Source organism: Epinephelus lanceolatus, chromosome 5 (genome assembly GCF_041903045.1).
Source record: "Epinephelus lanceolatus isolate andai-2023 chromosome 5, ASM4190304v1, whole genome shotgun sequence".
Lineage (NCBI taxonomy): Eukaryota > Metazoa > Chordata > Actinopteri > Perciformes > Serranidae > Epinephelus > Epinephelus lanceolatus.
Window position 1 is genome coordinate 29,262,985 of NC_135738.1, and position 15,558 is coordinate 29,278,542.

Here is a 15,558-nt window from a genome sequence, read left to right on the forward strand (position 1 = left end):
CTTTTTGCAATTAGAAACAATGCAGGCACTTCCGCATTGGCTTCACTTTTCAGACCCAGTGGCTACATTCACATCTTTTATACAGCCTTTGCTACCAGCACCTTGGTCTAGTGAGGTTCTCATGCCAAATTACTGATGCACATCTGCAGTCAGAGTGCAAGCCATGTCAGCAGACTGACCACTTCAGATTATGTAGCACTTCACTCCCTCATCTCCCATTTGAACATTGAAGTGGAGGCTTTTACTGCGTATGGATCCCAAATTAAAAACATCCCATTGGTCCATTTGTCACTCTCTATACTTAAGTCACCACAGCCAGAAAAGCAGACTTGAGCGTTCCCCGGTGATGCTATATGGGACCAGGGAGGCTGCAGTAATGGTGGTAGCTGATGTGCAGATTGCTTTTCAAGCTGAGAAATGAATCCATGGTGGGCCAAGTTCATTAAGGCCCTAATTGAATGCCGATGGTTACGCTGTTTGTTCTTGTGTGTTACTTATTGCTGGAGTGGGCAGTGTTATTTGGAAATATATGGTCACAGGAGAGGTGTGTGTAGGTGTAGAGAGGTGGCTTATGCAGCAGTTTACTTATCCAGTAATGATGTGTCTTTTTAATGTTCAAAGTGAGTTGGGCTGAGTTGTGTGAGTGGTCTTCGAAGTTTTGGATCTGGGGGAACCAACACAGTCGTTGCATCAAGTCCACACAAACTCACCAACTGCCTGCAGCAATTTTTGTCCTCGGTAAAACATTTGCGATGTGGTTCCAGAGAACAACTGGCTCAAACATCAATTCTTCTACTTGCCCCCTCACTCTGTCACTGTTAGTCTGTCTGCCTCATAGTGGCAGTGTCTACAGATGGCACACTGAACTGCAATCATTCACTTGCCTCTTTACTGCAGTTCTGCTGAACTGTGTAGGGCACTCCTTGGCTATGATACAAGGGCTGAAAGGGTACATTTGTTGATTAATCTACCAATTATTGCTTTGAATAATTGGTTATAGCAGTTGTTATAAATGTCAAAAAGGAAAAACATCAAATTTATTAGAGCTTACAGTGCTGTTGTGTCCTTCTGCAGTATAATCTATAGTCGTCCCTGTTCCAAAAAACTATTAAATCCATGAATGAAACCATGATATAAGGTGATTTTACACTAGAAAAATACTATACATTGACTGCACTGATACAGAGCCATTGCCTTTAGCTTTGTTTAAATCAAAATACATATTTAAATACGTCAACCCCGTTCGCTGCTTTGGTTTTCGTTTATTTCTCCTCCTGTAAAGAGCAACCTAATCCTGTTTGCCAGAGAGGTACAGTCATAGCCGCAAGCACTTTTGGGAAGCAGTGCCTTGAATCCAACTTTTTACAAGAAAAGAAAAGACCAGCAGCTTTAGAGCCAAGTCAGAAAAGTGTTTGCTGCTGTGTGAGAATATCGAGCTCACACACTGCAGCCATGTAACAGCAAGGACAGCAATGGAGCTAGTATGATGTGAAATGTTCCTCCCCTGCATAAAACCCATCCTTTAAAACGGCTCCCCAAAGAATACACCACATAATTGAGGTGAGTCTTTTTGCTTAAGGTCAGACAAACAAATTACCACTGATTCAGTTAATAATCTCTCGTCCTTCTTTGAATGCAGGCACGGGAACACACAGGTGCAGGCACACATACTCGCACAATAAAGAGGGTCAGCAGGGATGAGAAAAACATTCTGAAAATTGACCAATCAGCGGGAGCCAGAGGGAGAATGTATTAAGACTTTGTCTCAGTCTGAGTCCATTTATTATCAAAATACTCAGTTTCCACATTTTCATTAAAAAGTGCCAGTAGGTACTCATTTGTACAACCACGCAGTGTGTTTACTTGAACATTCCCTGATGACTGTACGGTAATTAAAAAAGCATTTATATGTCACTGGGCAGGAAATGATCTTTCTGCCTGACTGGTGTACAAACAGTGCATAAAAAGCCGAAGCCAAGATGCTGCATAAACCAGGGATTAGGAGTCTGCACCAGTGACCCAACCCTGACTCAGTCGTAACCCAGGTCACAGTGAACTGCTCGGAGGCTGATTTGAAACAAAACAGTCTTTTGCCCAGTGGCTCTTCCTTTTAAATAAGGTGAAGCTTGTTGTTAACATTATTTTTTTCCCATTTAGTCATTTAGTTTTGTTAATTTTAAATATATAATGCATGTTAGGGAATTGTTTTGTTTTAAAGAGATCATTTTTCAGTGATTTATCAAGTGTTACCAGACTTTTACCCACATTTTGAATATTATGACTGAACTAATGAATTGCGGTAGTGGCTTATTATAGCTACTAATTCACCCTAATTTAATTGTAAACAGCAGTCTTCTATGGAGCTGCGCCCCAAAAGATTCCTTGTCTGGGGAGTTAAAGGCACACGTTTGAAATAAAGCTCGGCTTACATTGGAACAGTTCAAGGGCACATCGCTCCACTGAAGCAGATATTGTTTTTACATTATGAATGGAGCAGCTTCGGGTTGCATCTTTTGATGGCAGACACACAGGTGTAGGTTGTTCTTACAGTGGCTTTCAGAGAGTTTTCGTGCACACGTAAAGATAGAACTACCCCGAGGCCATGTGAATAATATAAAATAAGAAATGTTGAATCTAGTATTATGCAGCTGTAAAGGTATGATTTCTCTCTCTGTGCTGTTGCAGAGGTAACGGTGGTAATTACAGTCGGAACAAAGCTCTGTAGCCGTCAGCTTCTTTGCACCAGCATATTTCTTTCAATTTTGTGGGCAGTGGCATGAAAAAAACTCTTTAATTGGACCAAATGAAAACAAAGCACACAACTGGGACCATAACAACATTTCATTTTTATTGATGTAATATAATGCAATCAAAGCAAATAACAAAGAAATACAGTGTGCATTACTAATTCAATGCTTATATAGAATCATCAGAAAAATGGACTGGTGGTGTGCAGCCAAGTTGAAACCAGACAAATAGTAAAGTTTATTCTGCTCAGGATCTGACATCTGGGATGACTGCCCTGTTATTAATTATTAAATGATAATGTAAGGGCAGATAACAAGACATTATGGGGCATCAGCTTAGTGTTACGAAAACTTCGTAGTTGATTTTTAGTCTTTATGGGGGGACTGATTAAATTATAATATAATGCAAGTGTTACACTTTGATACACAGATCTTTTTCTAAAGTGTAGCAGTTACACACTTAAAGGAATATCTCAACCCCAAATCATCATTTGTATGTCAATTACTCAACCTGTGGCTAGATTAAATCCATGAAGAAACACTTATCCTGCATGTCTTCATGGTCAACAAACAATCCAAAAACAGAGAAAATTATTGTCATAGGTTTCCATGTTTAACAATGGCAAAACTATATCAAAGCATCCTTTTACAAACCTTCACACAGCTCATACAGTATGATCCAAGTGTCATTTGTCCGGTTGTATGCTAACTGTTTTCCCAAACAAACAGCCCTATCTGACAGGGAACTCAATTTATCAAGGCTTTCTTCAATGCCAGACTCCACTGACAAAAACTGAAAATTTACCTGGCTGAACACAGGAGCTGCTGGTCTACTGCTGACTCAATCAGTTAGTTTGTTTTTGTTATTGTACGACTTAGAGTTAGTTAGAGTTCACCAAAGTCACACAGTAACAAAACAAACTAAGTGATCGAGGCAGCGGTAGACCAGCAGCCCGTGTGTTCAGCGTCTGGCCTGAGGGCATACATTAAATAAATTTGCAGTTCAGTTCCTGCTCGGAAAGGGCTGTCTGTTTGGGAAGTACTGAGCATACAGCTGGATAAATGAGACTTGATTATACTGCACAAGTTGTGCGAGAGTGTATAAATGGACCTTTTGATATACTTTTGTTGTTGTAAAATGCCGACCCCTATGACTTCAACTAATCAGAAAGGTTCTTGGTTTTTAGATTCTTTCACCATGGAGGCAACAACCTTCAAAACAAAGTCTTCATCACGCATTCAAGGTAATGTGTGGTTGGGCTTGGCAATATGAAGATATTATATCATTACTGAGATACAAGACTATATTTCCTCTTGGATTTTGGAGATCATTGTATTGTGATATGACATAAATTACATATTTTCCCTAATTTCAAAGGCTGCATTACAGTAAAGTGATGTAAATTTATCAACTTACCAGACTTTTCTATTTGTTTTAACACTTGCCTTAACCCACTTAGTCATTATATCCACATTATTGATGATTATTGATCAAAAATCTCATTGTGTTAATACTTTCTGAAAAATTGACACAACAATAGACATCCCTACAATTTTGTCAAATCAGAGAGGGTATTTGGTCAGAAATATTGTTATGTTTGATTTTGTCGTTAATAGGTTCATCATGTAAGGGTAGTAGACTAAAATGTGTCTACACAAATATTTTTACCCAGCAACATAATTGTTTTTTTTGATAAATACATGCACTGGTCAGCCAAAACATTAAAACCACTGACAGGTGAGGTGAATAACAATGATCATCTTGTTACAATGCAATGTTCTGCTGGGAAACCTCTGGGTCTTGGCATTCATGTGGATGCTTCTTGATGTGCTCCTTCCACTCAAACATTGTTACAGACCAAGTACCTCCTGTCATGGCAGCAGCACTCCGTGATGGCATTGGCCCCTCAGCAGGTCAATGCACTGTGCCACACCATAAAAACTGCTCAAGAATGACCTGAGGAATGTGACAGAGCTCAAGGCGTCTACCTAGCCTCAAATTCTCCAGAGCCCAATCTAATTGAGTGTCTGTAGTATGTGCTGGTACCCCACGTCACAACTCACAGAACTCAAAGGATCCGCCACCAATATTCTAATGCCAGACACCACAGGACACCCCCAAAGGTCCTGTGTCCACGCCTCAATAAGTCAGAGCCAAGTCTGATCCGTGGTGGCTCCACCGTAGATCTACCATGGCTCTACCTCTTGGGTACCGGCATGTCCCTCAAATGCTTCAGAATGAATGATCAGATTGGGATTTGGGGAATTTTGAGGCCAGGTTGATGCCTTGAGCTCTTTGTCACATTCCTCAGATCATTCCTTAGCAGTTTTTGTGGTGTGGCATGGTGTACTGTCCTGCTGGGGGGCCTCTGCCATCAGGGAGTGCCATTGCCATGAGGGGGTGTACTTCATTTGTTATGGTGTTTGAATGAGTGGAACGCATCAAGAAGCATCCACATGAATGCCAGGACCCAAAGGTTTCCCAGCAGAACATTGCATTGTAACAAGATGATCAATGTTATTCACTTCACCTGTCAGTGGGTTTAATGTTTCGGCTGATTGGTGTGTGTCACCTATTGTGTTTGAGTGTTTTTAATGCATACAGTCTGGTATATTTAAAAAGGAAACAGTGGATTTGCAGTCTGCTTTAAATTGCAATTTAATTTAAAGCAGACTTTGGCATCCCTTTGAATGTCTTAAAACCTAAGTGTTATAAGTCTATTAATGCTAGGTTAGTTAATCAACCAAACATTGGAGAAACAAATAGAGAGGCAGACTTAAGCCATTCAAGAGCCTCTCTGGCAAATGTCATTTTTTGCACTCCCGATTTCACAAACCGACATTCGCGTCTATTGAAGTGTTTGACAAGGTAAACCAAGAAAAATCTCACTGAGTTCCAATATTTGAAACTACGTATTTGTCCAGATCTGGAGCTAATTAAATTTAGAGCCAAATCTTAGTCAGTGAGGCAGACAGCCAGTCATTGCTCCGCAGCCTCCACTCATCAGCTCTCCTCTCATCTGCTGTGCTGCCAAGGAGCCACTGCCTTCAAGATGCTGTTAGTTACACAGTGTCAAAATCCTTTCCTGGCGCAGCCATCTTAGCACTGGTAGTCAAGGTCCAGTGCTACAGTACAGTCGGTGCTGGGCAGAATATTAAAGATAACAACAGAGGCTGTCTTGTGCTCGGAGTCCTCTTGACTGAAAATAAACCAATTGAGATTAGGAATTGTATAACAAGTAGTTTGGCTGCAGTACATGACAGTCATTTCAAGTGTAGTGCATGCATGCTGGAGCTGTGGGTTGGCATGCTGAACGCTGGGAATATCAGTGTAGATTATAGCTCTGATATAATGTTACATGTTAAATAATGTATTTACATCCTTTGAAATTTGAAAGAACCTGAAATGTGATTTTTTTATTTTTTATTTGGCACATTAATGAGGCTTTTGCTGGCAGTATTTGTGTAACCATCACGCACTGGCAATCAACATATCACATCCATCATTTTGACTCGGAAAACATCGTTTAGGCCCTTTTAAGAAAAGCCAGCAAGCAAATAATGTTTGCAACCTACTCGGTGCTTTGTTCCAGACTGCTCCTTTAAAAAGCTCTTGAATATACATGAGCACAACTGGTGGAGGATGAAAGTGAAAATTAATTGGTCAGATTAAGAGCCACACCAGCTGTGGACCGAGTTGATGTAAATGATGTTGTTTACTTTTTTATTTGTTATCCACCAGCCCCTGTGCAAAGATTTTAAATATGTTTCATCCCTCTCTCCCTCCCGCTCCCCCTCCCTTCTTGTTTCCAGCACGACATTGAGGCCAGGCCAAGGTAAGACTGCCAGTATAATTCATTTTCACCCCTTCGTAACAAGATGGTTTAGTAAGGACCCTTCAAAACCTCCTTACTCAGGTCCTTGGTGCCATCAACCACCATGAGACTGATGAGTATTCATCTTGCATAATAAAACGCACACACAAAAACACACACTCTCCAAGTCTCTTTTTTCCCCCTCTTATAGTGACTCACTTAAGCAACTCACAAATTCAACACAGACTCACCTATGGGCATAAAACCTCCCCATGCCTCCTAACCTAACCGGCCACATGCGAGTCACGTTGGTGCCCCAGCAAGGCAATTAGTAGCTCTCATCTGTGTGTGCCCGCTGGAATCAGAAGAGGTGACAATCTGCCTGGTCCAATAAGAGGGCTATGGACAGTGGCTGACAGGCTGGAGCTGTGTGTACGTGCGTGTGTGTTTATATGCATGAATGCTGTATATGTGTGCACTTTAATAAGACAAGCTGTTGTGTCATTAGTGGGGTCAAGTCTCGCCCTCTGATACAGCACAGTATTAACATTAATACTATGCCAAAGCTGATTATGCGTGCATGCAGGTACGTGCAAGGAAGGATGAGAAACTGGACAGGACAGACGCAGCCATATTTATTTTTTCCGCCATATTTACTGTTTTTTTTTTTTCTTTTTAACCTAGACTACATCCTTAACCTTTATCTCTGTCTGTGTCAGACAATCTGAAATGGATAGTCCTCTTCCAGTCTCACACTTATTGATCTGTTGACATGAAAACCGCTCTGCCTCCTTCACCCGGCACAGAGGCGCTCCTAGCACCACCTGCTGTCTCTGCCTCGCCTCCCAGCTGTCTCTCTGGGCTTTCATCTCAAGGTGCCCCTCCCCTCTACAAACACAGACACGCACACATACTGAGACACCTTCAGCAAATGCCAGCACATTGGTCCTCTGAGAAAAGAACCTTAATTTCTGCAAGACTTTATTTAAGATGAGGCTTGAATACAAACAATAGTCCCGCTTGCCACAAAATACACCTCTGAAGGAAAACATGCGTGTTTTCTGCAAACAGATGTCATATTTTTAATTTCACTTTGTACTATTGATATTGTTGCGCTGCCTGCTTGTGGGAAATGTACTGTATTACATCTCTGGAGTGTAATGTGCCTTGCTTTTAATAAGCAAAGAAAGTCACGAGCATGGCTGGCGCACGGTGCCAACATGTAATATGTTATTGATTGGTCAGCCAGTATTATGACCTCGCTCTGGAGCAGATGGCAGCGAGCTTGGACCCAGGGGTGAGATGGAGCTAATAGTTTGCCCTTGGTCAAGGTTAACCTCTACATCTCGACACACTCACACACACACACACTCGGATATAATTACTCCCAAAGTCCCCTGTATTGCACTAAAATGCAGTAGGGTGCACAATCTGCTGTGGCTAGTGGAAAATGACACCTTTTGGAGAGAAATACTAGGAGAAGTGAGGTTTCAGGGGGGAAAAAGGAAACATAAAAGTAAATTCTGGACAGCTTCGTGTGTGAGTTTATGATAGAGGTTGAGAGATAGGGATTGGACATCTTGGGGTGTGAAGGGGAAACAAACAAACAAACAAAGGATGAACGGGTGAAAAAGCGATGAAGCTGAATTGGTGGAGGGAGAAAGAAGGGAGCAGAAGGAGAAAGATTTTGCAGGATCAAGCGAAGTGTGGATGTTTAGGGTTATGTGCAATGGGATCCAGACAGCAAATTGATTATGGAGCAGAAACACTAATCCGCTGTCTGAGCCCCATATCGCTGCTGTAGACAGAGCATCCCCACAGGACCACAATCCTGCACCCACACGCATCTTTCCCGGACTTCCTCATCAATACCATCCCCCGCCTCTCCCCAAGCTTCTTAACATAGGTACTCCATGCCTGCCAAGATTTGTCCTCCTCTGAATATAAATCTTGTTTTACTCCCCTCAGCCCAACCGTCTCACTGCTGCCTGTAACGTGATGCACTGCAAATTTGGCTTTCACTCCTCAGCTTTTACCCCCCTCATCTACCTTGCAACCTCTGTCCTTGACTTGCGCCTTTCATACATGTTTCCCTTGTGTGCATGTCTACAGTATATCCACGTGTTTGCCTCTGTATTTGTATGCATGAATGCACCTAACAGGAAAATCAGAATAATATTTATCAACTGGATCTAATCTAGCTGTTGCAGTCTCTCTGTAAATCATTTTTGTGTGTATACATGCATGTAATAATGTACCCTAAGGTGTGAACATATAGGTTACGCTAGTTTCTGATGGCGCACTATGACATTTAGTGTGTCTGCTATGTAAATTTAATTAGAAGAGAAATAATTAAATGTAGCACTTCAGTTTCTCTCTCATCATCCACACACACACCCCTCATTATGGAGGCACACCATTCATTTGCTTTCATATTTTGATCCCTGAGCCCTCATTGATCACATAGGGCCGTGGTACAAGGAGTCACCATGCCACTGATCAAAAGAGGAGAGGAGAGTGCCTCTTACTGTCTTCACACACATAAACACACACACATACACATACACACACAGACACACTCACAAAGGAAGGATGGGGAGTTGGGGTTTATTTCTGCAGGAACGCTTTAATTTCAGAAAGCCACTTTTATGTTGTCTCCTGAGATATCGTGCATAAGAGAGAAATCGGAGCAACGACAGTGAGACAGTCAATGAGAGAAGAAGAGATGTACGCAAAGGAATTCCACTCGTTAGACTTAAATTTGCTGTTCTGTTGGGAGTTGAGAAGATTTACTTTTCGAGCAGATATGAAGGAGTATTTCTCTGTATTTTGGCTTCTGCAACTCAAATTTTGAGCTTGGGAGTTTCGGACATTTAGCCACTAAGAAGGAGTCACTGGGGCAGTCCTCGAAGGAGTTTTATGTTTTTGATCCTACTCTGTTAATGTCTTAGGAGTAACAATTATAGTTAAGTTATAGTTTTCTGATTCACCAAGTTGCCCTTTGTGTCAAAGTAAAATAATGAGTTCTGCCCTCTCATGACTCAAGTCATTAAGATCAACATTTGAGTTTTCATTTTAGAGCCTTTGAAAAAACATGAATCCTTAACAAGTTACATCAGCTGTCCAGTCTCTTTTTTCAATGCCAGTCAATGGGATCAATACCTTCATCATATAGGAACTGCCTTCACATTCTGGCCACATGAGGCCAGGCATTGTCCCGCACCAGGAGGAACCAGGGCCCGCAACACCAGCGTAACATCCGACAGTCTCTCTGAGGATTTAATCTCGGTACCTAACAGCAGTCAGGGTACTGTTGGCTCTGACATGGAGGTCTGTGCGACCCTCCAAGGATTTGCCTCCCCAGACCATCACTGACCCACCGCCAAACCAGTCATGCTGGATGATATTACAGGCAGCATAACGTTCACCACAACGTTGTCAGACCTTTTCATGCCCATCTGGTGTTCTCTGCTGCATGGTGCTGGGCTGTGAGCACAGGTCCCACTAGAGGATGTTGGGCCCTCATGCCACCCTCATGGAGTCTGTTTCTGACAGCTTGGTCAGAAACATGCACACCAGCAGCCTGCTGGAGGCAATTTTGTAGGGCTCTGGTAGTGCTCCTCCTGTTCCTCCTCATACAAAGGAACAGATACTGGTTCTGCTACTATGTTGAGGCCCTTCTGCAGCCCAGCTCTCCTTGTGTAACAGCCAGTCTCCTGGTATCTCCTCCATGCTCTTGAGTCTGTCTGTTTGTTTGACACACTGCTCTCAAAATTAAAATAGCAGAAAAGACCCATTATCTCTAGGAACAAAAACTAGTGACTTTATCAACAGAATTCGAGTCATTTTTGTCAAATTCATTGTTTGGTTGTTTTGCATCAGAATTGCAATTGTAAGACACAAATTAAAGCTTGCTCCAACACAAATATTAGCATGTCGAAACATTAGCCTGAACTTCTGAACTATAGCTCTGAACACAGGAGAGGTCAAAATCGTAAACTCTGAAGTACTGGTACAACTTAAATAATGTACATAACAATTAACATTGGTATGGCTAAACATCCACCAGTAAAAGCAGAGAAGTATTTTTGTCATCTTTACATAGGTCTTATTGGAAATACAACTGGCTGTTTTCTTTGCCTCCCATAAACAGCCCTCCCTTGTGTTTTCATATCCTGTCATTCTGAGCAACAGAAAAAAATAGCAATGAAAATGGGAGGCCTTAAAGCAGAGATATTTCCTGAGAAAATGAGAGAGAGAAAAAAAGTTCAACACTTGTCAGTTTTCATTGAGATTGGCTGTTTTTTTTTCAGCAGTTCGGTCAGATAAATGCATGACACAGGGGACTGAAATAATGATTAAAGTGGAGTGTATGTGCATTGTAAGGGGCACGTCCGTGTGAGCGTATCACATTCTCTCACTTTTCACTCGATTCCTGCTTAATATTCTTTTGAAAGTCTGCCTTTTTATCCGTATGAGGTTTATTTTATTTGCAGAGAGAAATTATTTAAACATAAGAAATAAGAAACCCCAGAGCTTTCTTTAAAAAAACAAACAAAATGCATACATATCAAAACGAAGGGAAATAAATCGGCATAAATAACACTGATGCAAGGAGAGTGGGGGCTTTGGTTGACAGTAACTGAATCTGATCTCCAGAACAGAAACAGTCAATAACTTCAGCTGATAATGTGGTTTGTTTCTGAGCTCAAATCCGCTTCATAATCAGTAAATCTATAAAAAGAAAAAACATCTGAATTAAGGAAAGGTAAAGCTTTGCGACATGTGGCAGGTTTGCTTAGCAAGAGTGATGGAGGCCTTCTGAGCATATAAATCACACAGTGTAATCACACTAAAATGGTAAAGCCCGCTGGGAAGCGTAGCACTTCTAATTACAATGCGAGGTCCCCCCCATTCATTGCTCCAATCACTCACGTCTCTGCTGTATCTCAGGAGCTCCCGTCCCCAGCTCAGCTCACTTTATCATGCATGCATGGCCCAGAACACACACACAGAGGGAAAGTGGGCAGATTCTGTCTCCTAATTTTCTTCCCTATTCTTCACACTTTACAGACACGCACCCTTATATACATACCGACATAAATTCACACCTATACATAAATGGTGTGCTGACTGTTTTCGCTCTGTACTGTGGTTTTTAAAAGAAGAATTTGCAGATTTTCAAACAGCTTTATATCATAACAGTGTGGGTAGTATGTGTGAATGAACCTCCATCTTACCAGTGCCCACATCTCCCTGCTCAACTCCCAGCTAAAATCAGCTGAATGACGCATAGCAGATTTTTGCTGGCTTCAGGGCTCAAACTACAGATTGTACTTCCACATTTTCATCAAGGAGGTAGAAAAAAGTACAAGTCACAGTATGACATTACATCATATCATTGGGGTACGACACATATGCAGTAAAATCTGGCCTGCACTTGTCAAAAGGCTTAATGGCTGGCACACTATCATAGAACATGGGGATGATTGATCTGTTGCGCTGAGGCTTCCAGAGTCAGCCTTGGGTCGGAAGAGGAGAAAATTACAATTCTGCACTTACTGAAAAGATCTTAAATAAAAGACCATAAACAAATGCTTTCAATATGAAAATGTTCTATTATATATCGGCCGGCATCCGTTGGGGTGTACCTTAAAAGCTTTGCCATCTCCAGTGCACCCAAGGAGGCTAAAAAGAGATCACCAAAAGAGTGCCATTTGCTGTAACCCTCCAGCATCACTGCTCTAATTACATTGTGCATGTGTCATACCCCATGCCTCCCATGAGGTCAAAGACCGTGTCCCAGCCTTGATAGCCTTAAATCTGAAACAAAACTCCAATGAACCTGTAAAACCAGGCAGTTCTAATCAAGTATAAACCAAGAGACGATTACTGTATTGCCTAGTTTTCACTTAAAATGTCTGCCAAAACATATTTAAGTGCAATGTTTGCCTGTAATGTGAGAATTTGTGAACAAGCAGGCGCTCTACTGTTTGCTGTATTGTAAAAATGGAGGCTGAAAATAACTGAGATACATCTGTTAAACCAGGCGGTGCTGATCAAACCTAAAACAAGATTCTGTCACTGTATTGACTTTGAATGTAGCATGGTTGTTGGTGCTGGATGGATAGATGGATTTTCACACACAACCTCTCTAGAGTTTACAGAGGACGGTCCCAAAAAGAGAAGATATCCAGTGAGCGTCAGTTCTATCCTTGTTGATGCCAGAGGTCAGAGGAGAATGGCCAGACTGGTTCAAGATGATAGAAAGGCAACAGTAACTCAAATAACCACTCGTTACAATCAAGGTCTGCAGAAGTCCATCTCTGAATGAACAACACGTTGAACCTTGAAGCAGATGGGCTACAGCAGCAGAAGACCACACCAGGTGCCACTCCTGTCAGGTTTCTTGAACATGACAATGAGTTCACTGTACTCCAATGGCCTCCACAGTCACCAGATCTCAATCCAATAGAGCACCTTTGGGATGTGGATGGATGTGCAGCCGACAAATCTGCAGTGACTGCGTGATGCTATCATGTCAATATGGACCTAAATCTCTGAGGATGTTTCCATGCCAGAAAGAATTAAGGCAGTTCTGAAGGCAAAATCTGCCATCATTGCACACTCACTGACAGAGGTGAGCAATGGGGCAAATCGCTCTCTATGTCTCACTAAGTGAAGGCTGCAGCCCACCCTTGATCATGGTGTATGTTCACATGAACACACAAAGTCAAGGAAAAGGGGCTGACAAAGAAGCGAGGCGGGCACTTTGGGACATGGCTTATCTGTCTGTCTGAGCTGCCTGCCCTTCACTGGGTCAAATAGATGGGCTGAGTGAAGCTGTGAGGTGTCAGGGGAGCGTGGCCAGAGGACACAGGACAGCGCCCAGAGATGAGGGCACAGAGGGAGAGAGCTGCATTTCCTCTACTAAAAAATTAACACCGCCTCCTATAAAAGGAGCCACTGAAGGCCCTCTCGCCTTTATCCCATTCTGTTTGTGTTTGTGTTATTGTGTACATGTGTGTGTTTGTGCATCTGAACATGCCCTCATTTAATAATTTAAAATGTAGCTAGATGCATCTGCTGTATCTTTTTGCTGCATATATATGTGTGTGTGTGTGTGTGTGTGTGTAAGGCCCAGCTGCTTGTTATGACTGTACTGAAACCTCTTCATTAATTCTTTCTCTCTCTCTCTCTCTCTTTCTCTCTCTCTCTCTCTCTCTCTCTCTCCGCCTGTGTGTGTGTGTGTGTGTGTCTGTATCTGTCTTCTTCTCTTTTCTTGCTCTCTCCCTTGGCCATCACCATTCCACAGGGGTGGATCTGAGGTCCCGAAAGAATGCAAAGCACACACAAACCAAACTGACAAATACAGAGACATGCATTTAGATGATAAGAGACTATAAGCATGCATAATTCATGCCACATGCGCAACCTTCCTCCAGTTTTTTAAATGTCATTATTTTGTGTATATGTGTGTGTGCACCTTTGTGTGCGTGTGTGTGTGGGTGCACGTGTGTTCCATGGATACTGTCTGCACTAGCATGACTCACATCAAAGTATTTGGGAAAGTAGGGAAAGTGGGGTGTGTGCGGAGGTGTTAAAGGGAATAAATAAGGGAAATAAGTAGACAAGCGTATGCGTGCATGTGTGTGCGCGCATGCTTCTGTTTGCTTTGTCTTTTGTGATGACTAATGGCAGTTATTTGTTTCCCGTGAAACTTTTCCTGAATACAAATGAGGCAATTCACCCACCAAAACACACTTTAGCACCACCCATCTATCTCAGTTTTGCATGTGAGAGCCTCCAGATTCCACTGGAAGCTTCCAGTGCATTATGATGGTTCGAAGAGCATGCTGGGAGATGGAAGCTGTTTAATTGAATATCCTGTTAAAGTGGCAAGTATGACTCATGACTGTGTAACGGCCTGTCAAAACACAGAAGAGACCAGATAGTTAGGGATGTATTTTCGTGGAACAGACATGACAGGTATGAATGTATTTTCAAACAAACAGCTTCTTTTGATATTGGATGTGACTGCAGTGGGGATTGCCACCTAATAAGTTTGATGTACTTCAGGATTTAGAATTCCACCAGAGCTGTAGTGGCACCGTTACTGGATTTTTTTTTAGTTGTTCATTTCCTACAGTATAGGCTTGTGAGAGCCAGGGACACAGCGTATAGAGCTTTGACCAGAGCTTTAAGAGTGCTTCTCGTATTGATCTGCTGTGTAGATAGATATGAGAGCTCTGGCCAGCACTGTATGTCTTGTCTGTAATCCCGGAGAGCAAATAGTCGGCGGTAAGTGTCTGTGATGCATCCAAGGCTAGAGTGCGGCAGAATCAGGTTACTGCTGTGTTTGTGTTGATGCTTTGAGCCCGTAGTGCCTATGAATAATGGATTGTTAATCCATGTGTGTAAAATACATCTCTCTCCCACATACCTTTCCGTGCCTTTCCCCCGCCTCTGTTTTTGTTGTGTGTGAGTGTGTGAAAAGTTGTGTCTGTACTCACACACTTCTATTGAATTCTGTGTGTGCATGTGTGCGCACTCAAGTGCTTTTCTTCAAAGATCAGTGTCAGCATAGTGACTTCATACTCTGAGAAAGGGAATGATTGTCATTTTTATTCAGCTGTCATTGGAAAGCTGATACCGGGAAGGGAGAGGGATTTAAGAATTTAACAAGGAGCACCACAGGACTCTTTAAATATTCATATTTGATTAACTTTGCTTTAAAATAAGAAAAAAGGTGTGATTTAACACAAAGTAGTGGCTTGAGAACCTTTCCAATCAATATTTTACAAATCCAGAGGGACTTTGTGCAAGTTGAAACAGAAGACATTTGTATGTTAACATCATTTTTGGCTAGTATTAAAGACATGCAAGGAGCAAAGAAACAGCAGTGAATTTTGGAAATGAAATTGAGCGCAGGTATGGTGTATCCAGGCTCAGACAAGATGAGCACAAGGTGTTGCCTGTAGAGATGTACACTGCCT

General features: G+C 42.1%; 1 protein-coding gene across 2 annotated transcripts in view; it reads left to right on the plus strand.

Moving 5' to 3' along the window:
- trim44 (tripartite motif containing 44) overlaps nucleotides 1–15,558 on the plus strand; it is a 59,733-nt gene that overhangs the window by 18,660 nt on the left and 25,515 nt on the right. Inside the window, exon 5 of one of the 2 annotated variants that reach the window (XM_033635430.2) lies at nucleotides 6,561–6,583. The exons of the other annotated variant lie outside the window; for it this stretch is intronic. Within the exon in view, the coding sequence (XP_033491321.1) occupies nucleotides 6,561–6,583 (23 nt within the window). The remainder of the gene's footprint in view (nucleotides 1–6,560; nucleotides 6,584–15,558) is intronic. 2 annotated transcript variants of the gene reach the window in all.